Consider the following 27,507-nt stretch of genomic DNA (forward strand, 5'->3'; position numbering starts at 1 on the left):
TTCAGAGAACGTTCTGCCGTACATTACACAAAGATGTTCATTTTATGCTCACTCCCCGCTACACACATACCTACACACACAAAACATACATACACACGAACAGTAGGTGAATTGTATCCCTCCCCGGACTTCTCACCACTGTTAATCACTACCCAGCGCTGCCTGTTCCTTCCCTCCGAGATTAGAGGAACCTTGAAGGTTACTCCCTGTTTTCTCCACACACACACATCTCCCTTCCTCCCGGGTCTCTACTAGACCTTATGGGACTTACGTTCAGTACTTTAATTATTCATTACACATGCTACATAACTATTCATTACTAATCAGTTACGTTTCAGGGATGGATTCTTTATTCATTTACCTTTATTATATAATTCCCTTATCAGTCTGAAAGAGAAAAAAGAGAATGAAAGAGAGAGTGAGGATGCATAGATGGATGTGTGTCCTTGTCCTCAGGTGAACCCACGGGGTTGTTCTGAACTCTGAACTCTAGACACACAGACCTTGGAGGATCATATGATCATATGACATCACACTGTAGCTTCTCAGACACCTAGTGGGATGGTCTACGAAAACATTACCTTCAATTACTTTACTGTCTGTCTGTCTGTCTGTCTGTCTGTCTGTCTGTCTGTCTGTCTGTCTGTCTGTCTGTCTGTCTGTCTGTCTGTCTGTCTGTCTGTCTGTCTGTCTGTCTGTCTGTCTGTCTGTCTGTCTGTCTGTCTGTCTGTCTGTCTGTCTGTCTGTCTGTCTGTCTAGTTGGGAAACGTGTGTGGATGAGTTCTGCATGTGTGTGGGTCTAGAGCAGATTAATTAATACACTCTGAAAAAAAAGGTTCTGGATAGAACCAGAAAGGGTTATATTGCTTGCTTCATATACGGCACTATATACTGTAGAACCCTTTTGTAGGGTTCTTTCATCAGAACCCCAGGGGTTGTTCGTTACTGAACCAAAATTGGTTCCACATAGAGGCCTTGAATTCCATATAGGGTTCTATATGGAACCTTTAGGGGGGCCAATTATGAAGCAAGCATAGAACCCTTTTTGGATCTATCCAGGACGATTGTTTCTAAGAGTGTAAGTTGGTTAGACAGACATTGAAAAGAAGTCCTTTGGAAGATCACAGCACAGCGGACACTCTGTCTACTCATATCTCTGCTGGCTGCACTACAGACACTTAGGGGATGGCCAACGACTTCACCATCCTTAGATTTAATTGCTGTGTGTGCGTGTGTGTGCGTGCATGTGCGTGTGTGTGTGTGTGTGTGTGTGAGTGTGTGCGTGCGTTTGTGTGCGTCACCTTGAATTTACAGTCTGTTTGCTAGATTTGATAAATGTGTGTAATAAGGCTGATTATGTGTGTCTTCAAGCACGTATTTGGTCATAGAGATATGGTCTATGGTCATGAAGTTCACTCACCATGACGTTTCATTTACTGTCTGGTTTGGCCTGAGATAAAACCATCCAGTTTTACCACAGATAAGAGACACTACAGCACAGAGGATGATAGATGGTATGTTCCGTGCTCACAGAGCACCAGTGAATTACACTGTGTTTATGGATGGGTCACGTCTCCTCCTCTCTCCTCTCTGTCCTCCTCTCTCCTCTCTGTCCTCCTCTCTCCTCTCTGTCCTCCTCTCTCCTCTCTGTCCTCCTCTCTCCTCTCTGTCCTCCCTTCACACAATGGCTGGCTGATTGGCTGTAAATCAAGCCTAGTGCTGAGCCTTAATGCCTGGAGTCGCTGCATCTGGATGCATCCCAAATGGAACTAGCTCTTCCCTGAACAGGGCTCTGGTCAAAAGTAGTGCACTGTATAGGGAATAGGGTGTCATTTAAGACTCAACCTCTGTGTGTCTCTCTGGGGATAGATTGGCTATCTTCCTGGAATCATGATTGTCTGTTAGAGAGGGTTCTGTCTCTGTAACCACTAACACTATAACATGCAGATTCACAGAAATGGCAGACACATTTCTCAGCACACATTCCTGTCCCATCGTCACGTTTTACATTGTGGCGGGGAACGGGTATGCTATGTGGTTTGTTTATTGTGCAAGACCCCAATGGGACTGAGCCCATGTCCCCCACACACACTGACACACATGTACAGACACGCACACACAAACACACACACTCCCCGCCTCTGTAAAAGCTGTGTTTATTATGGATGTGAGCGCTGAAGGTGAAGATGCTAGATACAGTGAGTGACTTCAGGCCTGTGCTAGGAGAACATGCTGATTTAGCCATACAGGCTGGCTGGGGGGAGAGAGAGTCTAATGTTTCACTGACTAATGTTCTATAGAGCTGCTCTGGTCTGGAGAGATCTGCTCTGCCTGTGTGTTTCTCACCTCCTGAACCCAGGCTTAACCAACATATGTAGTTAATGCGTAGCTTACCAGGCCATGTTAAAGATGATGTATGTTGTATCTTATTAAAGTGTATATTATTAATGTAGTCTCTCTAATAATACCTCCTCCCCCCCTCTCTCTCCTCCTCTCTCCCCCTCTTTCTTTTTCTTTCTTTCTTTCTCCCTCTCTCCCTCTCTCTCTCTCCCTCTATATTTCTCTTTCTTTCTCACTCTCTCCCTCTCCTCTCCCTCTCTCTCTCTCTCTCTCTCTCTCTCTCCCTCTATATTTCTTTCTTTCTCACTCTCTCTCTCCCTCTCCCCCTCCCTCTCTCTCCCTCTATATTTCTTTCTTTCTCTCTCTCCCTCTCCCCCTCCCCTCTTTCTCTCTCCCCCTCTTTCTATTTTTCTTTCTTTCTTTCTCACTCTCTCTCTCTCCCTCTCTGCCCCTCTCCCTCTATCTCTCTATCTTTGTCCCTCTATCTCTCTCTCTCTCCCCTCCCCTCTCTCTCTCCCCCCCTCTTTCTCTCTTTCTTTCTTTCTCACTCTCTCTCTCCCCCTCCCTCTCTCCCCCTCCCCTCTCTCTCTCCCCCTCTTTCTATTTTTCTTTCTCTTTCTTTCTTTCTCACTCTCTCTCCCTCTCCCCCTCCCCTCTCTCTCTCCCCCCCTTTCTATTTTTCTTTCTTTCTTTCTTTCTCACTCTCTCTCTCTCTCCCTCTCCCCCTCCCCTCTCTCTCCCCCCTCTTTCTATTTTTCTTTCTCGCTTTCTTTCTTTCTCACTCTCTCTCCCCCTCCCTCTCTCTGCCCCTCTCCCTCTCTCTCTCTCTCTCTCTATTTTTCTTTCTCACTCTCTCCCCCTCCCTCTCTCTCTCTTTCTTTCTTTCTCTCTATCTTTCTTTGTCCCTTCCCCCCTCCCTCTATCTCTCCCCCTATCTCTCTCTCTCTCAGATGGCCTGTTGGTGTACACAGCTCCAGTGGGTCATGTGATGCACCTGTCTGGCTCACCTGTGTACCTCAACGATTCCACCTACGATGGCAGCATAGAGGCAGGGTGAGCATCCTCCTCCTCTCTCAGCTCTGGGGGTATTGGCTGGCTACTTGACATGTGTCTTCATCCTCCATTGGCTTTAGTTGGGTCCCACACAAATGCAACTTTTCCCCAGGTTGTCGCTGTAAAAGAGAATGTGTTCCCAGCCAATCTACCTGGTAAAATATGGATGAATATATAAAGGACTCATCCCATCTGTTATTAGTGAACAGGGCCTTAGTGAGCCGCAGTCAGCCAAATGGCTTTAGTCTGTCATACACACACACACGAAACAACTCCTCTACCCAATGTCTATTTTCTCTGTCCACCTAATCGAATAAGAATGAAATGATCTGGAGTAATGATCTTTATTTGCTGAGGGTGTTGTACTCTGTTTCCAGACTGTATTGTCCAGGGATGGGGGAAAGTAGGGAGGTTATATTCACATATGCCTTTTTAATGGGGCACAACTGTTTTCATAGCGGGTGAGCTAACGGTTGACGCAAACCAGACCTATATACAGCAGGTGTGTGTGTGTGCGCGTGTGTGTGTGCGTGTGCGCGTGTGTGTGCATGTGTGCGCGTGTGTGTGTGTGTGTGTGTGTGCGTGTGTGTGTGTGAAAGCTGAGACATAGCGGTCTGAGTTGTGTGTGCGCGTGTGCACGTGCGTGTGTGTGTGTGTGCACTTCTGTATATGTCTGGATGTGGGTGTGTGCATGTCTCTGTGTGTCACATGTACAATGTATGACTGTGTATGCCTTGGCATGTGTACAGTATATGTATAACTGTGTAATAATGTGTGTGTACTGTATGTATGTGTTTAGGGTTCAGTTCGGAGGCCTGGGCCAGCTGTTTGACGGTGTGTTAGGAGGGGATGACTTCACAGAGACCAAGGAGCTGAGGGTGTGGCCGGGGTATGACTACCTGGGCTGGAGCAGAGAGGCTCTGGGGCAGGGCAGCGTTGACATAGAGTTCCACTTCGAAAAGACACGCAGCTTCCACACCATGCAGGTAAGAGGATGTGTGTGTGAGGGGAGTGTGTGTGTGAGGGGAGGGAGGGAGGATGTGTGTGTGAGGGGAGGGAGGGAGGATGTGTGTGAGGGGAGGGAGGGAGGATGTGTGTGAGGGGAGGGAGGGAGGATGTGTGTGAGAGGAGGGAGGGAGGATGTGTGTGAGGGGAGGGAGGGAGGATGTGTATGTGAGGGGAGGGAGGGAGGATGTGTGTGTGAGGGGAGGGAGGGAGGATGTGTGTGTGAGGGGAGGGAGGGAGGATGTGTGTGAGGGGAGGGAGGGAGGGAGGGAGGGAGGATGTGTGTGAGGGGAGGGAGGGAGGATGTGTGTGAGGGGAGGGAGGGAGGATGTGTGTGAGGGGAGGGAGGGAGGATGTGTGTGTGAGGGGAGGGAGGATGTGTGTGTGAGGGGAGTGTGTGTGTGAGGGGAGGGAGGGAGGATGTGTGTGTGTGTGAGGGGAGGGAGGGAGGATGTGTGTGTGAGGGGAGGGAGGGAGGATGTGTGTGAGGGGAGGGAGGGAGGATGTGTGTGAGGGGAGGGAGGGAGGATGTGTGTGAGGGGAGGGAGGGAGGATGTGTGTGTGTGAGGGGAGGGAGGGAGGATGTGTGTGTGTGAGGGGAGGGAGGGAGGGAGGATGTGTGTGTGAGGGGAGGGAGGGAGGGAGGATGTGTGTGTGAGGGGAGGGAGGGAGGATGTGTGTGTGAGGGGAGGGAGGGAGGGAGGATGTGTGTGTGAGGGGAGGGAGGGAGGATGTGTGTGTGAGGGGAGTGTGTGTGAGGGGAGGGAGGGAGGATGTGTGTGTGAGGGGAGTGTGTGTGTGAGGGGAGGGAGGATGTGTGTGTGTGAGGGGAGGGAGGGAGGATGTGTGAGGAGGGAGGGAGGATGTGTGTGTGTGAGGGGAGAGGGAGGATGTGTGTGTGTGAGGGGAGAGGGAGGATGTGTGTGTGTGAGGGGAGAGGGAGGATGTGTGTGTGTGTGAGGGGAGGGAGGGAGGATGTGTGTGTGAGGGGAGGGAGGGAGGATGTGTGTGTGAGGGGAGTGTGTGTGAGGGGAGGGAGGGAGGATGTGTGTGAGGGGAGGGAGGGAGGATGTGTGTGTGAGGGGAGGGAGGGAGGATGAGTGTGTGTGTGAGGGGAGGGAGGGAGGATGTGTGTGTGAGGGGAGGGAGGGAGGATGTGTGTGTGAGGGGAGGGAGGGAGGGAGGATGTGTGTGTGAGGGGAGGGAGGGAGGATGTGTGTGTGCGGGGAGGGAGGGAGGATGTGTGTGTGCGGGGAGGGAGGGAGGATGTGTGTGTGAGGGGAGGGAGGGAGGATGTGTGTGTGAGGGGAGGGAGGATGTGTGTGTGAGGGGAGTGTGTGTGTGAGGGGAGGGAGGGAAAGAGGATGTGTGTGTGAGGGGAGGGAGGGAGGATGTGTGTGTGCGTCCCTTATGCCTACGTGTGTCTCTGTCTTTAAATCCAAAAATCCCCCCTAAAATCCTTGGCTCATACAGTCCAATACATCTCTATAAAACCTTCAAGTGATTCATTATACAATAATGTTGACCAACATTACACAACACATAATAACTGTTGTCACATCACTTTATATCTCTTTATCATCGTGTGACTAGCCAGTAGCACATTGTCTTAAATTACCCTCTCAGTCCCACCATCATATTAGCTTTTCATTTTCCTGTTTTATCATTGTTTGTCTGTTGTCTGATCTCTGGGGGCCACTGGGCTCTATCCCTGACTGAACGTGTGGTTTGATGGTTTCTTTATGGTGAAATGTTGTGTTGTTATGTTGGAAGATTTTGGATGTGAAGCAACCCAGTTTAATGTCCTGTTTTCTCTTCGGGAATGGAGTCAGTCTAGAATGTTGGTTAGGGCTGGGGTTGGAGATTTGCCCACTATAAAAACACATATTATTAAATCCAATAAAACGTAAATGAAATTGTATTTAAAACCACACCACACTTTAAAACAATAAAATGAATGAGATAAAAGAAAACAAGCAGGAAGAATGAAAGAGATGAGTAAAGAAACATTATTGACCAGTTTGACTTTCCAGTGTAGATACAAACGATGAGTGATCTGTTTTTAACTTTTCAGTATTATCATTAGTTCCCCTATGCTATGCCATTAACGATGGGAATTCTTGAACTAGCCCAGTGTTTTCCCAGTCCTCTCGGAATGCTGCACCTAAGCTATCTAAAGCATTCTATCGCTATCGCTGTTTTTCCTGCTTTTTTCCAATGTGTTTCCTGGTCTTATGTCAGCAAACATACACCTGAAGGGAATAGCACACAGTTCACATAAATAACTGCAGGAACATGAACCTGACAATCTGCCTTCCCTAAAGGCTCTCTCTCTCTCTGCCTCTCTCTCTATCTCTATATATACACTACCGTTCAAAAGTTTGGGGTCACTTAGAAATGTCCTTGTTTTTAACATCAAATTGATCAGAAATACAGTGTAGACATTGTTAATGTTGTAAATGACTATTGTAGCTGGAAACGGCAGATTTTGTATGGAATATCTACATAGGTGTACAGAGACTCATTATCAGCAACCATCACTCCTGTGTTCCAATGTCACGTGGTGTTAGCTAATCCAAGTTTATCATTTTAAAAGGCTAATTGATCATTAGAAAACCCTTTTGTAATTATGTTAGCACAGTTGAAAACTGTTGTTTTGATTAAAGAAGCAATAAAACTTCCTTCTTTAGACTAGTTGAGAGGAGTTGAGTAGTGGCGGCAGGTAGCCGAGTGGTTAGAGCGTTGGACTAGTAACCAAAAGGTTGCAAGATCGAATCCCCGAGCTGACAAGGTAAAAATATGTCGTTCTGCCCCTGAACAAGGCAGTTAACCCACTGTGTCTAGGCCGTCATTGAAAATAAGATTTTTTTCTTAACTGACTCGTCAGTCTGTTCTTGTTCTGAGAAATAAAGGCTATTCCATGCGAGATATTGCCAAGAAACTGAAGATCTCGTACAACGCTGTGTACTACTCCCTTCACAGAACAGCACAAACTGGCTCTAACCAGAATAGAAAGAGGAGTGAGAGGCCCCGGTGCACAACTGAGCAAGAGGACAAGTACATTAGAGTGTCAACAGTCGTGGCCAAACGTTTTGAGAATGACACAAATATTAATTTAAGTTTGCTGCTTCGGTGTCTTTAGATATTTTTGTCAGATGTTACGAATACTGAAGTATAATTACAAGTATTTCATAAGTGTCAAAGGCTTTTATTGACAATTACATGAAGTTGATGCAAAGTTGATGCAATTAATTGCAATTCATCTGATCACTCTTCATAACATTCTGGAGTATATGCAAATTGCCATCATACAAACTGAGGCAGCAGACTTTGTGAAAATTAATATTTGTGTCATTCTCAAAACTTTTGGCCACGACTGTAGTTTGAGAAACAGACGCCTCACAAGTCCTCAACTGGCAGCTTCATTAAATAGTACCCGCAAAACACCAGTCTCAACGTCAACAGTGAAGAGGCGACTCCGGGTTAGTGGCCTTCTAGGCAGAGTTGCAAAGAAAAAGCCATATCTCAGACTGGCCAATAAAAAGAAAAGATTAAGATGGGCAAAAGAACACAGACGCTGGACAGAGGAACTCTGCCTAGAAGGCCAGCATCCTGGAGTCACCTCTTCTCTGTTGACGTTGAGACTGGTGTTTTGCGGGTATTATTTAATGAAGCTGCCAGTTGAGGACATGTGAGGCGTCTGTTTCTCAAACTAGACACTCTAATGTACTTGTCCTCTTGCTCAGTTGTTCACCGGGGCCTCCCACAACAATTACATACTTATTTAATTTATTTCATAAACAAATGAAACACCCAATGCACCTGTGTGAAAAAGTAATTGCCCCCTTATACTCAGTAACCGGTTGTGCCACCGTTAGCTGCAATGACTCCCACCAAATGCTTCCTGTAGTTGTTGATCAGTCTCTCACATCGCTGTGGGGGAATTTTGTTCCACCTTCCATGCAGAACTGCTTTAACTCAGTGACATTTGTGGGTTTTCAATCATGAACTGCTCATTTTGAGTCCCGCCACAACATCTCAATCAGGGTTAGGTCTGGACTTTGACTAGGACATTCCAGAACTTCAAATGTGTTGCTTTTTAGCCATTTTCATGTAGACTGGATTGTGTGTTTTGGATCATAGTCTTGCTGCACGACCCAGCTGTGCTTCAGCTTGACATTCTCCTGTAGAATTCTCTGATACAGAGCAGAATTCATGGTTCCTTCTATTAAGGCAAGTTGTACAGGTCCTGAGGCAGCAAAGCATCCTCAAACCATCACACTAAGCTAGAAATAACAAGAACATAATGTATGTTTTCTAGCCAGGCTTGTGCAGGACAGATTACCCAGCAGGCTTTGCTTTGTTGATTTATTAGGCCCATTCCATATTACAATCAGTTACATGTTAACCTCAGTGTTGTGTTCCAGGTGTGTGTGTGTGTGTGTGTGTGTGTGTGTGTGTGTGTGTGTGTGTGTGTGTGTGTGTGTGTGTGTGTGTGTGTGTGTGTGATAGGGGTGTGTGTGTGTGTGATAGGGGTGTGTGTTTGTATTACACAGATCCACATGTGGTTTTAGTTAGAGGTTGGCCCTACAGCAAGTGTCACGTTAATGACTAACCTGTCAGTAGAGTCTTTATACCAGCCCTTCCTTCCCCATTAGAGGAAACATTTCTCCCTCTAGAGCCCTATCTCCTTCACCTTTTTTTTCGCCCCAGATGCCCTATCACTCTCCCTCTTCCCCTTCTTCTCCTTTCTGTATTCCCCCCCTCTCTCTCTCTCTCTCTCTCTCTTCCTGGCTATTCTATTCCCCGCCTTTCCCCCTAGAACCCCTATCTACCTCACCCTCTATCTACCTCACCCTCTATCTACCTCACCCTCTATCTACCTCACCCTCTATCTACCTCACCCTCTATCTACCTCACCCTCTATCCTTTCTATTTCTCTCTATTCCATTTACAGTTACGTCATTTAGCAGACGCTCTTATCCAGAGCGACTTACAAATTGGTGCATTCACCTTATGATATCCAGTGGAACAACCACTTTACAATAGTACATCTATATCTTTTTTTTTGGGGGGGGGTTAGAAGGATTACTTTATCCTATCCCAGGTATTCCTTAAAGAGGTGGGGTTTCAGGTGTCTCCGGAAGGTGGTGATTGACTCCGCTGTCCTGGCGTCGTGAGGGAGCTTGTTCCACCATTGGGGTGCCAGAGCAGCGAACAGTTTTGACTGGGCTGAGCGGGAACTGTGCTTCCGCAGAGGTAGGGAGGCGAGCAGGCCAGAGGTGGATGAACGCAGTGCCCTTCTTTGGGTGTAGGGACTGATCAGAGCCTGAAGGTACGGAGGTGCCGTTCCCCTCACAGCTCCGTAGGCAAGCACCATGGTCTTGTAGCAGATGCGAGCTTCAACTGGAAGCCAATGGAGTGTACGGAGGAGCGGGGTGACGTGAGAGAACTTGGGAAGGTTGAACACCAGACGGGCTGCGGCGTTCTGGATGAGTTGTAGGGGTTTAATGGCACAGGCAGGGAGCCCCACCAACAGCGAGTTGCAGTAATCCAGACGGGAGATGACAAGTGCCTGGATTAGGACCTGCGCCGCTTCCTGTACAGGATCAGGTCACCGCCTTGATGTTAGCGGAGAACGACAGGGTGTTGTCCAGGGTCACGCCGAGGCTCTTAGCACTCTGGGAGGAGGACACAATGGAGTTGTCCACCGTGATGGCGAGATCATGGAACGGGCAGTCCTTCCCCGGGAGGAAGAGCAGCTCCGTCTTGCCGAGGTTCAGCTTGAGGTGGTGATCCGTCATCCACACTGATATGTCTGCCAGACATGCAGAGATGCGATTCGCCACCTGGTTATCAGAAGGGGGAAAGGAGAAGATTAATTGTGTGTCGTCTGCGTAGCAATGATAGGAGAGACCATGTGAGGATATGACAGAGCCAAGTGACTTGGTGTATAGCGAGAATAGGAGAGGGCCTAGAACTGAGCCCTGGGGGACACCAGTGGTGAGAGCACGTGGTGCGGAGACGGATTCTCGCCACGCCACCTGGTAGGAGCGATCTGTCAGGCAGGACGCAATCCAAGAGTGAGCCGCGCCGGAGATGCCCAACTCGGAGTGGGTGAAGAGGAGGATCTGATGGTTCACAGTATCAAAGGCAGCAGATGGGTCTAGAAGGATGAGAGCAGAGGAGAGAGAGTTAGCTTTAGCAGTGCGGAGAGACTCCGTGACACAGAGAAGAGCAGTCTCAGTTGAATGACCAGTCTTGAAACCTGACTGATTAGGATCAAGAAGGTCATTCTGAGAGAGATAGCAAGAGAGCTGGCCAAGGACGGCACGTTCAAGAGTTTTGGAGAGAAAAGAAAGAAGGGATACTGGTCTGTAGTTGTTGACATCGGAGGGATTGAGTGTAGGTTTTTTGAGAAGGGGTGCAACTCTCGCTCTCTTGAAGACGGAAGGGACGTAGCCAGCGGTCAAGGATGAGTTGATGAGCGAGGTGAGGTAAGGGAGAAGGTCTCCGGAAATGGTCTGGAGAAGAGAGGAGGGGATAGGGTCAAGCGGGCAGGTTGTTGGGCGGCCGGCCGTCACAAGTCGCAAGATTTCATCTGGAGAGAGAGGGGAGAAAGAGGTCAAAGCACAGGGTAGGGCAGTGTGAGCAGGACCAGCGGTGTCGTTTGACTTAACAAACGAGGATCGGATGTCGTCAACCTTCTTTTCAAAATGGTTGACAAAGTCATCCGCAGAGAGGGAGGAGGGGGGGGGGGGGATTCAGGAGGGAGGAGAAGGTGGTAAAGAGCTTTCTAGGGTTAGAGGCAGATGCTTGGAATTTAGAGTGGTAGAAAGTGGCTTTAGCAGCAGAAACAGAGGAAGAAAATGTGGAGAGGAGGAAGTGAAAAGATGCCAGGTCCGCAGGGAGGCTAGTTTTCCTCCATTTCCGCTCGGCTGCCCGGAGCCCTGTTCTGTGACCTCGCAATGAGTCGTCAAGCCACGGAGCAGGAGGGGAGGACCGAGCCGGCCGGGAGGATAGGGGACATAGAGAGTCAAAGGATGCAGAAAGGGAGGAGAGGAGGGTTGAGGAGACAGAATCAGGAGATTGGTTGGAGAAGGATTGGGCAGAGGGAAGAGATGATAGGATGGAAGAGGAGAGAGTAGCAGGAGAGAGAGAGCGAAGGTTGCGACGGCGCAATACCATCTGAGTAGGGGCAGAGTGAGTAGTGTTGGAGGAGAGCGAGAGGGAAAAGGAGACAAGGTAGTGGTCGGAGACTTGGAGGGGAGATTAGTGAGATTAGTAGAAGAACAGCATCCCAAATGGACATTCTCTAGACAGATGGGTCAGGGGAGAAAGAGAGAATGTCCATTTGGGAGAGATGAGGATTCCAGTGCCACCACCCCGTTGACCAGATGCTCTCGGGGTATGTGAGAACACGTGGTCAGACGAGGAGAGAGCAGTAGGAGTAGCAGTGTTTTCTGTGGTAATCCATGTTTCCGTCAGCGCCAAGAAGTCGAGGGACTGGAGGGTAGTATAGGCTGAGATGAATTCCCTCTTTCCCCCTAGAACCCCTATCTACCTCATCCTCTATCCTTTCTATTTCTCTCTATTCCCTCTATCTACCTCACCCCATCTACCTCACCCTCTATCTACCTCACCCTCTATCCGTTCTATTCCTCTCTATTCCCTCTTTCCCCTATCTACCTCACCCCTATCTACCTCACCCTCTATCTACCTCATCCTCGATCTACCTCACCCTCTATCCTTTCTATTTCTCTCTATTCCCTCTTTCCCCCTAGAACCTCTACCTCACCCTCTATCCTTTCTATTTCTCTCTATTCCCCCTCTCTCCCTCTTTTCCTGCCCCCTCTCTCTTTCTATCCCTCTCTTCCTGCCCCCCTCTCTTCCCCCCTTTCACTTTCTCCCTCTCTTCCAGGTGACTCTTTCTCTCTCTCTTCTTGGCCTCACTCTCCCTCTAGATCTCCTATTTTTTAGGTCTACAGTTTGTCCTCTCCCTTGCTTGTTAAATCCCCCCACCCCCCTCTCTCTCTCTCCTCACTAGGTAGCAGTGATAGTCTATAGACTCTCTCTCTCTCCTCACTAGGTAGCAGTGATAGTCTATAGACTCTCTCTCTCCTCACTAGGTAGCAGTGATAGTCTATAGACTCTCTCTCTCTCCTCACTAGGTAGCAGTGATAGTCTATAGACTCTCTCTCTCCTCACTAGGTAGCAGTGATAGTCTATAGACTCTCTCTCTCCTCACTAGGTAGCAGTGATAGTCTATAGACTCTCTCTCTCTCCTCACTAGGTAGCAGTGATAGTCTATAGACTCTCTCTCTCTCCTCACTAGGTAGCAGTGATAGTCTATAGACTCTCTCTCTCCTCACTAGGTAGCAGTGATAGTCTATAGACTCTCTCTCTCCTCACTAGATAGCAGTGATAGTCTATAGACTCTCTCTCCTCACTAGGTAGCAGTGATAGTCTATTGACTCTCTCTCTCTCCTCACTAGGTAGCAGTGATAGTCTATAGACTCTCTCTCTCTCCTCACTAGGTAGCAGTGATAGTCTATAGACTCTCTCTCTCCTCACTAGGTAGCAGTGATAGTCTATAGACTCTCTCTCTCTCTCTCTCTCTCTCCTCACTAGGTAGCAGTGATAGTCTATAGACTCTCTCTCTCTCCTCACTAGGTAGCAGTGATAGTCTATAGACTCTCTCTCTCCTCACTAGGTAGCAGTGATAGTCTATAGACTCTCTCTCTCTCCTCACTAGGTAGCAGTGATAGTCTATAGACTCTCTCTCTCCTCACTAGGTAGCAGTGATAGTCTATAGACTCTCTCTCTCCTCACTAGGTAGCAGTGATAGTCTATAGACTCTCTCTCTCCTCACTAGGTAGCAGTGATAGTCTATAGACTCTCTCTCTCCTCACTAGGTAGCAGTGATAGTCTATAGACTCTCTCTCTCTCTCTCCTCACTAGGTAGCAGTGATAGTCTATAGACTCTCTCTCTCCTCACTAGGTAGCAGTGATAGTCTATAGACTCTCTCTCTCCTCACTAGGTAGCAGTGATAGTCTATAGACTCTCTCTCTCTCCTCACTAGGTAGCAGTGATAGTCTATATACTCTCTCTCTCCTCACTAGGTAGCAGTGATAGTCTATAGACTCTCTCTCTCCTCACTAGGTAGCAGTGATAGTCTATAGACTCTCTCTCTCCTCACTAGGTAGCAGTGATAGTCTATAGACTCTCTCTCTCCTCACTAGGTAGCAGTGATAGTCTATAGACTCTCTCTCTCCTCACTAGGTAGCAGTGATAGTCTATAGACTCTCTCTCTCTCCTCACTAGGTAGCAGTGATAGTCTATAGACTCTCTCTCTCTCCTCACTAGGTAGCAGTGATAGTCTATAGACTCTCTCTCTCCTCACTAGGTAGCAGTGATAGTCTATAGACTCTCTCTCTCTCCTCACTAGGTAGCAGTGATAGTCTATAGACTCTCTCTCTCTCCTCACTAGGTAGCAGTGATAGTCTATAGACTCTCTCTCTCTCCTCACTAGGTAGCAGTGATAGTCTATAGACTCTCTCTCTCCTCACTAGGTAGCAGTGATAGTCTATAGACTCTCTCTCTCTCCTCACTAGGTAGCAGTGATAGTCTATAGACTCTCTCTCTCTCTCCTCACTAGGTAGCAGTGATAGTCTATAGACTCTCTCTCTCCTCACTAGGTAGCAGTGATAGTCTATTGACTCTCTCTCTCTCCTCACTAGGTAGCAGTGATAGTCTATAGACTCTCTCTCTCTCCTCACTAGGTAGCAGTGATAGTCTATAGACTCTCTCTCTCTCTCTCTCCTCACTAGGTAGCAGTGATAGTCTATAGACTCTCTCTCTCCTCACTAGGTAGCAGTGATAGTCTATTGACTCTCTCTCTCTCCTCACTAGGTAGCAGTGATAGTCTATAGACTCTCTCTCGCTCTCTCCTCACTAGGTAGCAGTGATAGTCTATAGACTCTCTCTCTCTCCTCACTAGGTAGCAGTGATAGTCTATAGACTCTCTCTCTCTCCTCACTAGGTAGCAGTGATAGTCTATAGACTCTCTCTCTCCTCACTAGGTAGCAGCTATAGTCTATAGACTCTCTCTCTCTCCTCACTAGGTAGCAGTGATAGTCTATAGACTCTCTCTCCTCACTAGGTAGCAGTGATAGTCTATAGACTCTCTCTCTCTCCTCACTAGGTAGCAGTGATAGTCTATAGACTCTCTCTCTCCTCACTAGGTAGCAGTGATAGTCTATAGACTCTCTCTCTCTCTCTCCTCACTAGGTAGCAGTGATAGTCTATAGACTCTCTCTCTCTCCTCACTAGGTAGCAGTGATAGTCTATAGACTCTCTCTCTCCTCACTAGGTAGCAGTGATAGTCTATAGACTCTCTCTCTCCTCACTAGGTAGCAGTGATAGTCTATAGACTCTCTCTCTCTGCTCACTAGGTAGCAGTGATAGTCTATAGACTCTCTCTCTCTCCTCACTAGGTAGCAGTGATAGTCTATAGACTCTCTCTCTCTCTCCTCACTAGGTAGCAGTGATCGTCTATAGACTCTCTCTCTCTCCTCACTAGGTAGCAGTGATAGTCTATAGACTCTCTCTCTCCTCACTAGGTAGCAGTGATAGTCTATAGACTCTCTCTCTCTCCTCACTAGGTAGCAGTGATAGTCTATAGACTCTCTCTCTCCTCACTAGGTAGCAGTGATAGTCTATAGACTCTCTCTCTCCTCACTAGGTAGCAGTGATAGTCTATAGACTCTCTCTCTCCTCACTAGGTAGCAGTGATAGTCTATAGACTCTCTCTCTCCTCACTAGGTAGCAGTGATAGTCTATAGACTCTCTCTCTCTCCTCACTAGGTAGCAGTGATAGTCTATAGACTCTCTCTCTCCTCACTAGGTAGCAGTGATAGTCTATAGACTCTCTCTCTCTCCTCACTAGGTAGCAGTGATAGTCTATAGACTCTCTCTCTCTCTCCTCACTAGGTAGCAGTGATAGTCTATAGACTCTCTCTCTCCTCACTAGGTAGCAGTGATAGTCTATAGACTCTCTCTCTCTCCTCACTAGGTAGCAGTGATAGTCTATAGACTCTCTCTCTCTCTCCTCACTAGGTAGCAGTGATAGTCTATAGACTCTCTCTCTCTCTCCTCACTAGGTAGCAGTGATAGTCTATAGACTCTCTCTCTCTCTCCTCACTAGGTAGCAGTGATAGTCTATAGACTCTCTCTCTCCTCACTAGGTAGCAGTGATAGTCTATAGACTCTCTCTCTCTCCTCACTAGGTAGCAGTGATAGTCTATAGACTCTCTCTCTCTCCTCACTAGGTAGCAGTGATAGTCTATAGACTCTCTCTCTCTCCTCACTAGGTAGCAGTGATAGTCTATAGACTCTCTCTCTCCTCACTAGGTAGCAGTGATAGTCTATAGACTCTCTCTCTCCTCACTAGGTAGCAGTGATAGTCTATAGACTCTCTCTCTCTCTCTCTCCTCACTAGGTAGCAGTGATAGTCTATAGACTCTCTCTCTCTCTCTCCTCACTAGGTAGCAGTGATAGTCTATAGACTCTCTCTCTCTCCTCACTAGGTAGCAGTGATTGTCTATAGACTCTCTCTCTCTCCTCACTAGGTAGCAGTGATAGTCTATAGACTCTCTCTCTCTCCTCACTAGGTAGCAGTGATAGTCTATAGAATCTCTCTCTCTCCTCACTAGGTAGCAGTGATAGTCTATAGACTCTCTCTCTCTCTCTCCTCACTAGGTAGCAGTGATAGTCTATAGACTCTCTCTCTCCTCACTCGGTAGCAGTGATAGTCTATAGACTCTCTCTCTCTCCTCACTAGGTAGCAGTGATAGTCTATAGACTCTCTCTCTCTCCTCACTAGGTAGCAGTGATAGTCTATAGACTCTCTCTCTCTCCTCACTAGGTAGCAGTGATAGTCTATAGACTCTCTCTCTCTCTCTCCTCACTAGGTAGCAGTGATAGTCTATAGACTCTCTCTCTCTCTCTCCTCACTAGGTAGCAGTGATAGTCTATAGACTCTCTCTCTCCTCACTAGGTAGCAGTGATAGTCTATAGACTCTCTCTCCTCACTAGGTAGCAGTGATAGTCTATAGACTCTCTCTCTCTCCTCACTAGGTAGCAGTGATAGTCTATAGACTCTCTCTCTCCTCACTAGGTAGCAGTGATAGTCTATAGACTCTCTCTCTCTCTCACTAGGTAGCAGTGATAGTCTATAGACTCTCTCTCTCTCTCCTCACTAGGTAGCAGTGATAGTCTATAGACTCTCTCTCTCTCACTAGGTAGCAGTGATAGTCTATAGACTCTCTCTCTCTCTCGTCACTAGGTAGCAGTGATAGTCTATAGACTCTCTCTTTCTCTCTCCTCACTAGGTAGCAGTGATAGTCTATAGACTCTCTCTCTCCTCACTAGGTAGCAGTGATAGTCTATAGACTCTCTCTCTCTCATCACTAGGTAGCAGTGATAGTCTATAGACTCTCTCTCTCTCCTCACTAGGTAGCAGTGATAGTCTATAGACTCTCTCTCTCTCACTAGGTAGCAGTGATAGTCTATAGACTCTCTCTCTCTCTCACTAGGTAGCAGTGATAGTCTATAGACTCTCTCTCTCCTCACTAGGTAGCAGCTATAGTCTATAGACTCTCTCTCTCTCTCTCCTCACTAGGTAGCAGTGATAGTCTATAGACTCTCTCTCTCTCTCTCCTCACTAGGTAGCAGTGATAGTCTATAGACTCTCTCTCTCTCCTCACTAGGTAGCAGTGATAGTCTATAGACTCTCTCTCGCTCTCTCCTCACTAGGTAGCAGTGATAGTCTATAGACTCTCTCTCGCTCTCTCCTCACTAGGTAGCAGTGATAGTCTATAGACTCTCTCTCACTCTCTCCTCACTAGGTAGCAGTGATAGTCTATAGACTCTCTCTCTCCTCACTAGGTAGCAGTGATAGTCTATAGACTCTCTCTCTCTCCTCACTAGGTAGCAGTGATAGTCTATAGACTCTCTCTCTCCTCACTAGGTAGCAGTGATAGTCTATAGACTCTCTCTCTCCTCACTAGGTAGCAGTGATAGTCTATAGACTCTCTCTCTCTCCTCACTAGGTAGCAGTGATAGTCTATAGACTCTCTCTCTCCTCACTAGGTAGCAGTGATAGTCTATAGACTCTCTCTCTCTCCTCACTAGGTAGCAGTGATAGTCTATAGACTCTCTCTCTCCTCACTAGGTAGCAGTGATAGTCTATAGACTCTCTCTTTCTCTCTCCTCACTAGGTAGCAGTGATAGTCTATAGACTCTCTCTCTCTCTCTCTCCTCACTAGGTAGCAGTGATAGTCTATAGACTCTCTCTCTCTCCTCACTAGGTAGCAGTGATAGTCTATAGACTCTCTCTCTCTCTCTCCTCACTAGGTAGCAGTGATAGTCTATAGACTCTCTCTCTCTCCTCATTAGGTAGCAGTGATAGTCTATAGACTCTCTCTCCTCACTAGGTAGCAGTGATAGTCTATAGACTCTCTCTCTCTCCTCACTAGGTAGCAGTGATAGTCTATAGACTCTCTCTCTCCTCACTAGGTAGCAGTGATAGTCTATAGACTCTCTCTCTCTCCTCATTAGGTAGCAGTGATAGTCTATAGACTCTCTCTCCTCATTAGGTAGCAGTGATAGTCTATAGACTCTCTCTCCTCACTAGGTAGCAGTGATAGTCTATAGACTCTCTCTCTCCTCACTAGGTAGCAGTGATAGTCTATAGACTCTCTCTCTCTCCTCACTAGGTAGCAGTGATAGTCTATAGACTCTCTCTCTCCTCACTAGGTAGCAGTGATAGTCTATAGACTCTCTCTCTCTCCTCACTAGGTAGCAGTGATAGTCTATAGACTCTCTCTCTCCTCACTAGGTAGCAGTGATAGTCTATAGACTCTCTCTCTCTCCTCACTAGGTAGCAGTGATAGTCTATAGACTCTCTCTCTCCTCACTAGGTAGCAGTGATAGTCTATAGACTCTCTCTCTCCTCACTAGGTAGCAGTGATAGTCTATAGACTCTCTCTCCTCACTAGGTAGCAGTGATAGTCTATAGACTCTCTCTCCTCACTAGGTAGCAGTGATAGTCTATAGACTCTCTCTCTCCTCACTAGGTAGCAGTGATAGTCTATAGACTCTCTCTCTCTCCTCACTAGGTAGCAGTGATAGTCTATAGACTCTCTCTCTCCTCACTAGGTAGCAGTGATAGTCTATAGACTCTCTCTCTCCTCACTAGGTAGCAGTGATAGTCTATAGACTCTCTCTCTCCTCACTAGGTAGCAGTGATAGTCTATAGACTCTCTCTCTCCTCACTAGGTAGCAATGAAAGTCTATAGACTCTCTCTCTCTCTCTCTCTCTCCTCACTAGGTAGCAGTGATAGTCTATAGACTCTCTCTCTCCTCACTAGGTAGCAGTGATAGTCTATAGACTCTCTCTCTCCTCACTAGGTAGCAGTGATAGTCTATAGACTCTCTCTCCTCACTAGGTAGCAGTGATAGTCTATAGACTCTCTCTCTCCTCACTAGGTAGCAGTGATAGTCTATAGACTCTCTCTCTCCTCACTAGGTAGCAGTGATAGTCTATAGACTCTCTCTCTCCTCACTAGGTAGCAGTGATAGTCTATAGACTCTCTCTCTCCTCACTAGGTAGCAGTGATAGTCTATAGACTCTCTCTCTCCTCACTAGGTAGCAGTGATAGTCTATAGACTCTCTCTCTCCTCACTAGGTAGCAGTGATAGTCTATAGACTCTCTCTCTCTCCTCACTAGGTAGCAGTGATAGTCTATAGACTCTCTCTCCTCACTAGGTAGCAGTGATAGTCTATAGACTCTCTCTCTCCTCACTAGGTAGCAGTGATAGTCTATAGACTCTCTCTCTCCTCACTAGGTAGCAGTGATAGTCTATAGACTCTCTCTCTCCTCACTAGGTAGCAGCTATAGTCTATAGACTCTCTCTCTCCTCACTAGGTAGCAGTGATAGTCTATAGACTCTCTCTCTCCTCACTAGGTAGCAGTGATAGTCTATAGACTCTCTCTCTCCTCACTAGGTAGCAGTGATAGTCTATAGACTCTCTCTCTCCTCACTAGGTAGCAGTGATAGTCTATAGACTCTCTTTCTCCTCACTAGGTAGCAGTGATAGTCTATAGACTCTCTCTCTCCTCACTAGGTAGCAGTGATAGTCTATAGACTCTCTCTCTCCTCACTAGGTAGCAGTGATAGTCTATAGACTCTCTCTCTCCTCACTAGGTAGCAGTGATAGTCTATAGACTCTCTCTCTCCTCACTAGGTAGCAGTGATAGTCTATAGACTCTCTCTCTCCTCACTAGGTAGCAGTGATAGTCTATAGACTCTCTCTCTCCTCACTAGGTAGCAGTGATAGTCTATAGACTCTCTCTCTCCTCACTAGGTAGCAGTGATAGTCTATAGACTCTCTCTCTCTCCTCACTAGGTAGCAGTGATAGTCTATAGACTCTCTCTCTCCTCACTAGGTAGCAGTGATAGTCTATAGACTCTCTCTCTCTCCTCACTAGGTAGCAGTGATAGTCTATAGACTCTCTCTCCTCACTAGGTAGCAGTGATAGTCTATAGACTCTCTCTCTCCTCACTAGGTAGCAGTGATAGTCTATAGACTCTCTCTCTCCTCACTAGGTAGCAGTGATAGTCTATAGACTCTCTCTCTCCTTACTAGGTAGCAGTGATAGTCTATAGACTCTCTCTCTCCTCACTAGGTAGCAGTGATAGTCTATAGACTCTCTCTCTCTCCTCACTAGGTAGCAGTGATAGTCTATAGACTCTCTCTCTCCTCACTAGGTAGCAGTGATAGTCTATAGACTCTCTCTCTCCTCACTAGGTAGCAGTGATAGTCTATAGACTCTCTCTCTCCTCACTAGGTAGCAGTGATAGTCTATAGACTCTCTCTCTCCTCACTAGGTAGCAGTGATAGTCTATAGACTCTCTCTCTCCTCACTAGGTAGCAGTGATAGTCTATAGACTCTCTCTCTCCTCACTAGGTAGCAGTGATAGTCTATAGACTCTCTCTCTCCTCACTAGGTAGCAGTGATAGTCTATAGACTCTCTCTCCTCACTAGGTAGCAGTGATAGTCTATAGACTCTCTCTCTCTCACTAGGTAGCAGTGATAGTCTATAGACTCTCTCTCTCCTCACTAGGTAGCAGTGATAGTCTATAGACTCTCTCTCTCTCACTAGGTAGCAGTGATAGTCTATAGACTCTCTCTCTCCTCACTAGGTAGCAGTGATAGTATATAGACTCTCTCTCTCTCCTCACTAGGTAGCAGTGATAGTCTATAGACTCTCTCTCTCCTCACTAGGTAGCAGTGATAGTCTATAGACTCTCTCTCTCTCTCTCCTCACTAGGTAGCAGTGATAGTCTATAGACTCTCTCTCTCCTCACTAGGTAGCAGTGATAGTCTATAGACTCTCTCTCTCTCTCTCCTCACTAGGTAGCAGTGATAGTCTATAGACTCTCTCTCTCCTCACTAGGTAGCAGTGATAGTCTATGGACTATCTCTCTTTTCTACTGCCGTGTCCCTCTGGTGGGCTGTAAAATGTATTTTCACAAATCAATCAACCTCTCCTTTTCCCCCTCTCTTTTTCTCACCTCACCCCTCTTCTCTTTCCTTTCTCTTCTTGTTGTTCTCTCTTCTTCTTCTCTCTTCTCTTCCCTCTCATACTTTCACTAATCACTTTCCACTTGCACTCATTTGCATTTATAGCCAGCTCACAACAATGTTGCCAAAACAATCAAGAGTCAACAGGATTTAAATCCTGTTTTTAATTGAATACCCCCCCCCTCCCCTCCAACTTAAAAAGATAGTTTGCACATTCACCATTTCTTTATGAAGAGTTTTGTTATTTCCACCTAGTACCTCAGTGTAATGTGATGTTCCTATTATGAGGTGGTAGTACATGGTCATAACAACGCTAACGATGCATTATAACTGCAGGGTTTTAGTGTTACTATTTATTTTTAAATCAAGATCAGGTGGACCTTCACACTTCAGCAAACAAAGGAGGGGTGCTCAACATCAATGACAAAAATCATGAGAATGGCTTACCAAGATAAACTTCCAAGAGGTCTAATTCGAGGTAAAGAAGTTGGAGCATAGTTAAACACAGACTATGTTATTGCACTCCACTGCATGGAAGCCAACCATGGCTCACCTTCCTCCCTGCACTTTATAGCCATAGAACAGGTCTAAAAGAAAGTGGCATTCTGGCAGTACTAGATTCTTTTTACTGTCCTCCTTTCTATAATGCTGTTGTCTTGGTTTTTTGGGTCTCTGCGTCTCCGGATTCACAGACACCCAAATCACTTATGTATATTTTGACATGGCCTATTGACTAACGAGACACACTATTTATCTTATTATTAGTATTATTTTGTGCTATAATTTGTCATTTACCTTGAAATAAATTATCATTAAAAAAAGGGCCACTAGGCTATACATTGGAGCTAAGTGCAATGGTCAGTTCACATCCTGTTTTCATCCTGTTCAGTGGATTACAGTGAGCTAAAATAAATCAATCTCTGCCTTTTTTTGGTTGTGTGCTCCAACTCCTTTCTGCCTTGAATTAGTTTGGAAGTTTTTCTTGATAAGCCCTTCTCATTGTTAAATGTTCATTATCTTATTAACTCTTCCTCCCCTCCCTCTCCCCCTCCCCCATCCAGGTCCACAGTAATAACCGCCACACCCAGGGTGTGAGGGTCTTCAGTAAGGTAGAGTGTCAGTTTAAACCTGGCCTGTTACTCCCCTGGTCCTCGCCCCCCCTCTCCCTGGCTGTACCCCTGGAGGACCTGAAGGACCCCTCCTCACGCCCCATCTCCCTGCCCCTGGGGGGTCGCCCCGCCCAGATCTTACGCTGCCAGTTTGCCTTCGCAGACCGATGGATGCTCATCTCTGAGATCTCCTTTTACTCTGGTACGTTCAGAGTATTGCTCTCTTTCACTGCCTTTCATTCTCACTCCTCTTCTCTCCTTTTCTCTCTGATTCTCAGTCTCTCTCCCCTTCTACTCTGTGGGATTCATGGTTATCTCTGATTGTCTTAGGAAGTTGATCATCCTATTCTTGTTTATCCCCATCTCTCTCTCAGAGCCGTATGGGGAGGGTGTCGACCCCGTGGACACGGGCTCTGCTCTTCCTGCTCCTCCGGTCTCCTCCGCTACTCCTCCTCCTCCTGTCTTCCCTTCCTCTGTCAGCCCCGCCCTCAACCACAACTTCACTAGCGTTCCCTCAGGTGAGTCACCTCTCCTTCACCACTTGTACCTCTCTCTCATCCCCCTGTTCGTCTCATCCCCCTCTCTTCCATTCATCCCCCTTTTGTCCCACGCTCCTCTCATCCCTCACCCTTTTCCCATTTACACCCCTCTTCCATTCCTATTCCTCTCTCCTTTCCCCTCTCACCTCCTCTCCTCTCTCCTCCTCCCTCTTGCCCCTTGACCCACCAGTTGTGATGAGTGTGGGCATGCAGTGTTCTAAGTCGTGTGTTTAAAGCATTTCCAGAAACATGCAATGACAAAAGGACAGGGTATAAGAAGTAACCACACCACCCAGTGCTGGATATCAAGGAGCCATGTGTGAGCCGCCTCCTCCTCTGTCCATCATGCTGTGTTAAAACCCCTGGCCTCAGTCCAACCTCACACACTGCAGCTTGGTCTGGCAACATGGTCGTCTACACTGCAGCTTTGTCTGGCAACATGGTCGTCTACACTGCAGCTTGGTCTGGCAACATGGTCGTCTACACTGCAGCTTGGTCTGGCAACATGGTCGTCTACACTGCAGCTTTGTCTGGCAACATGGTCGTCTACACTGCAGCTTTGTCTGGCAACATGGTCGTCTACACTGCAGCTTTGTCTGGCAACATGGTCGTCTACACTGCAGCTTGGTCTGGCAACATGGTCGTCTCCAGAATAATACACCTTTATTGTCCACGTGGAGTTGGACATCTCATATGCTACATATCATCACGCTCTCATGCTTTTCCGTAAGTTGAGAGAAACTCTCTTCTCCTCTGTATGATCACTCCTTCCATCCCTCATTCCTCCAGAACCCCCCACCACCAACCCCATGATGGACAGCACGGGTAACAGCACACTGTCAGGTGAGAGAGAGAGAGAGAGGGGGGGGGGGGTGGAAAGAGGGAAAGGACATTTCCCCTGATAACTGGTCTGTTTAACACAGCTTAGAGATGTCCTGAGACCATGAGGGGTTCAGAAGGAAATAAAATAGGGAGCGATAAAGGGCAGGAGGGAAGGATTATGGGAGGTGGAGTTAATGTTTTGACTCTGGGCCAAAGAGTGTAACACACTAACACAGCATGTTGCTTTGTGGTACCTCATCATATTCACATACAACAACACCACTACTTCCTTCCTGTGATCTCCCTAACTGCATGTTGAAAGAACCACTGTGGAACTAAGGAACATCAGACAATTACAGGCCTTTTTTTAATTTAAGAGGGCGGCAGTGTGTAGTGCTATGTCTGTCTTAACGCTGGAGAGAGAGGGAGACTTTACAACGCTGTTTTGCATCTTTGAGCTGAACTCATAAACTGTGTGCATTCTATTTCCTATATAATCAGAGCTGCTGCTCTCATGCAAGGTCATCTGGAACAGAAAACACGACTAAAACATTCTGTCTCCAAGACCAGCCCTGAGGCTTTCACAGACCTCCCCGGCATGAGCACGCATACTGTACACACACACACAACATGAACACACACACCAGACAGTCAGTGAGCTTGATGAAAGTATTTGGGTGTGACAGACTCTGACTATGTAGACCGTGCTAATACACAGACTGCAAAGCACATTAACACTTACACATTTACTGATGAAATACTCACTCTCTCACGTACCACATATACTGTCGCAAACACACACACACTCACTCACATACACTCACACATACACTTCATTACGTTTATGTTCTTCTCAGGGGCCGACTTCGATGCCATGACCCCGAGGGCGGGCCTTCCTGTCGCCAAGGACGACAGCAGTAACACAGCCATCCTGATTGGCTGCCTGGTGGGCATCATCCTGCTGCTATTAGCTGTGATCGCTGTCATTCTGTGGAGGCAATACTGGAAGAAGATACTGGGCAAGGTGAAGGAGGAAAGGCTTTCAGCAGGACTTTCAAAATGGCTACCACTATCTGTCTCACGTATCTTTACATTCTTACTTACTGTGCATGTTGGCTTTTCAGGCTCAAATTAGTCTGTCCAGTAGCGTGTGTGTGTGTGTGTGTGTTGTGTATGCATGCGGTGGCCTGCGTGTGTGTGTTTTGCTAACCCTCTCCTTGTCCTCTCCAGGCCCAGGGCAGTCTGTCCAGTGACGAGTTGCGTGTCCATCTGTCCGTCCCCTCGGACAACGTGGTGATCAACAACACACACAGCTACTCCAGCCGCTACCAGCGAATACACACATTCCCTGACGACAGGGACAGGGAGCGCTGCGACGGAGAGGGAGAGTACCAGGAGCCCAGCGCACTGCTCCGACCACGAGACCACACTGGACGAGACAGCACCGGTAAGACATGGCCGCAGTGAGACCACAAACACACTGAGACAGTGTCAGTTTGACTGAGAGATCGAGATACATAGTTAGAGGGGAGGGAGGGAGGGAGGGAGGGAGGGAGGCAGGCAGGCAGGCAGGCAGGCAGGCAGGCAGGCAGGCAGGCAGGCAGGCAGGCAGGCAGGCAGGCAGGCAGGCAGGCAGGCGATTTGACTAGAAAAAGAGAAGGAGATGTGGTACAGTACAGTAAACACACAACAGGATACAACAGATCAAACACTAAAACTAATCATGACACCATTAGATCCTGATGATAGACACAGACAGGCAAATAGGGGACACACACACACACACACACACACACACACACACACACACACACACACACACACACACATACCCAGACACACACACACACATACCTAGACACACACACACATACACACACACACACATACACACCCAGACAAACACACACACATACCTAGACACACACACACATACACCCAGACACACACACACATACACCTAGACACACACACACACACACCCAGACACACACAGACACACACACACACACACCCAGACACACACACACACACACACACCCACACACACAGGGCATAAGAGACCTATTGTTGACTGAGGGGAAGGAAAGAGGAAGAGAGAGAGAGAGCATTCCTAGTTGCTCTGCGCTGCAGGCGGCTGCTATGCTGTCTTTACTATCCACTGTGTCAGATTTGAACAGTGTCACATTATACAGAAGAATAAAAATATCACAGAAACCTTATCATGCTGAATAACAGAAATATTATCCTCCCACATGTACATTATACCCTGTGGTTGTTACGTTTGTTCATTGTCTGAGTTGTGTTAACCTTGCCTGGTCTTTGCTCTGCTGACCTGTTCTGTTCTCCCCAACTTAATGCATCCTTCCCCTTGTATAGTCACTGGTATGCTGTGTTTCGCTAACTTGTGTTGTGTTTTTGTTGTGTTGTGTTTTTGTTGTGCTGTGTTGTGCTGTGTTATGTTATGTTGTGCTGTACTGTGTTGTGCTGTACTGTGTTATGTTGTGCTGGGTGATGTTGTGTTGTGTTATGTTGTGCTGTACTGTGTTATGTTGTGCTGTACTGTGTTGTGTTGTGCTGTACTATGTTATGTTGTGCTGGGTGGTGTTGTGTTATGTTGTGTTATGTTGTGTTGTGCTGTACTATGTTATGTTATGTTGTGTTGTGCTGGGTGGTGTTGTGTTATGTTGTATTGTGTTGTACTGTGTTGTGTTGTGCTGGGTTGTGTTGTGTTATGTTGTGCTGTACTGTGTTATGTTGTGCTGTACTGTGTTGTGCTGGGTGGTGTTGTGTTATGTTATGCTGTACTGTGTTATGTTGTGCTGTACTGTGTTATGTTGTGCTGTACTGTGTTATGCTGTACTGTGTTGTGCTGGGTTGTGTTGTGTTATGTTATGCTGTACACTTTTATGTTGTGCTGTACTGTGTTATGTTGTGCTGTACTGTGTTATGTTGTGCTGTACTGTGTTGTGTTGTGCTGTACTGTGTTGTGCTGGGTTGTGTTGTGTTATGTTATACTGTACTGTGTTATGTTGTGCTGTACTGTGTTATGTTGTGCTGTACTGTTGTGTTGTGCTGTACTGTGTTGTGTTGTTTTGGGTGGTGTTGTGTTATGTTATGCTGTACTGTGTTGTGTTGTGCTGTGTGGTGTTGTGTTGTGTTGTGCTGTACTGTGTTGTTCTGGGTGGTGTTGTGTTATGTTATGCTGTACCGTGTTATGCTGTACTGTACTGTGTTATGCTGTACTGTACTGTGTTGTGTTGTGTTGTGTTGTGCTGTGCTGTGTTGTGTTGTGTTGTGTTGTGGTGTTGTGTTGTGTTGTGTTGTGTTATGCTGTACTGTACTGTGTTGTGTTGTGCTGTGTTTGCCTTGTGTGTTTTGCCTTGATGTGTATATCGCATGTTGTTTGCCTTATTTTGTGTTTTGCGTGTTGTGTGCCTCGTTGTGTGTGTGCGTCCATGCCCCCCCCAGCCTTGCTGTTAAACAACCCAGCCTATGACCTCCTCCTGTCAGATCAGAGGCAGCATGGCTCAGGCTCCTCGTGGCCCCTAACCGTCCCATTGGCCAGGGCCAGCTCCTCCCACCCTCAGGAGAAGAGCCTCAATAATGGGGCCCAGGGTAAGAGCCTCTGACTGGGGGGAAGTACAAGGATTCACCCCCTCCCTGGAGCTCCATGGAGCTGGAATCATACTGTCTAGAATAACAGAGTGACATCAGGGCTCTGAGCATGTGTTTGATTATGAACCGTTTGTCCGTCACTCACTGCATCAATTCACTCCATTTTGTGTAGTGCTTTTAACATAATAAAGTCATTTGTCTCAGAATTCTCATGACAAAGGCCTGAGCACGCCTCTCTCTCAACTCTTCCATCCCTCTCTCCACTCCTCCATCCCTCTCTCCACTCCTCCATCCCTCTCTCCACTCCTCTCTCCACTCCTCCATCCCTCTCTCCACTCCTCTCTCCACTCCTCCATCCCTCTCTCCAT

General features: G+C 47.1%; 1 protein-coding gene across 5 annotated transcripts in view; it reads left to right on the forward strand.

Annotated features, from left to right (window-relative positions):
- The window catches only part of LOC106579511 (epithelial discoidin domain-containing receptor 1), an 87,759-nt gene that overhangs the window by 47,890 nt on the left and 12,362 nt on the right, over nucleotides 1-27,507 (forward strand). For 2 of the 5 annotated variants that reach the window (XR_006760683.1, XM_045702084.1), the window contains exons 7-14: nucleotides 3,291-3,393; nucleotides 4,193-4,379; nucleotides 22,113-22,362; nucleotides 22,535-22,678; nucleotides 23,489-23,542; nucleotides 24,379-24,545; nucleotides 24,752-24,968; nucleotides 26,993-27,139. Coding sequence is in view for 1 of the 5 variants with exons in the window: in XM_045702084.1 (XP_045558040.1) it covers nucleotides 3,291-3,393; nucleotides 4,193-4,379; nucleotides 22,113-22,362; nucleotides 22,535-22,678; nucleotides 23,489-23,542; nucleotides 24,379-24,545; nucleotides 24,752-24,968; nucleotides 26,993-27,139 (1,269 nt within the window). In the remaining 4 variants the exon portion in view is untranslated. The remainder of the gene's footprint in view (nucleotides 1-3,290; nucleotides 3,394-4,192; nucleotides 4,380-22,112; nucleotides 22,363-22,534; nucleotides 22,679-23,488; nucleotides 23,543-24,378; nucleotides 24,546-24,751; nucleotides 24,969-26,992; nucleotides 27,140-27,507) is intronic. The other 3 variants (XR_006760681.1, XR_006760684.1, XR_006760682.1) reach the window with 3 other exon arrangements.

The sequence above is a fragment of the Salmo salar genome, chromosome ssa02 (genome assembly GCF_905237065.1).
Source record: "Salmo salar chromosome ssa02, Ssal_v3.1, whole genome shotgun sequence".
In the NCBI taxonomy this organism is placed as follows: domain Eukaryota; kingdom Metazoa; phylum Chordata; class Actinopteri; order Salmoniformes; family Salmonidae; genus Salmo; species Salmo salar.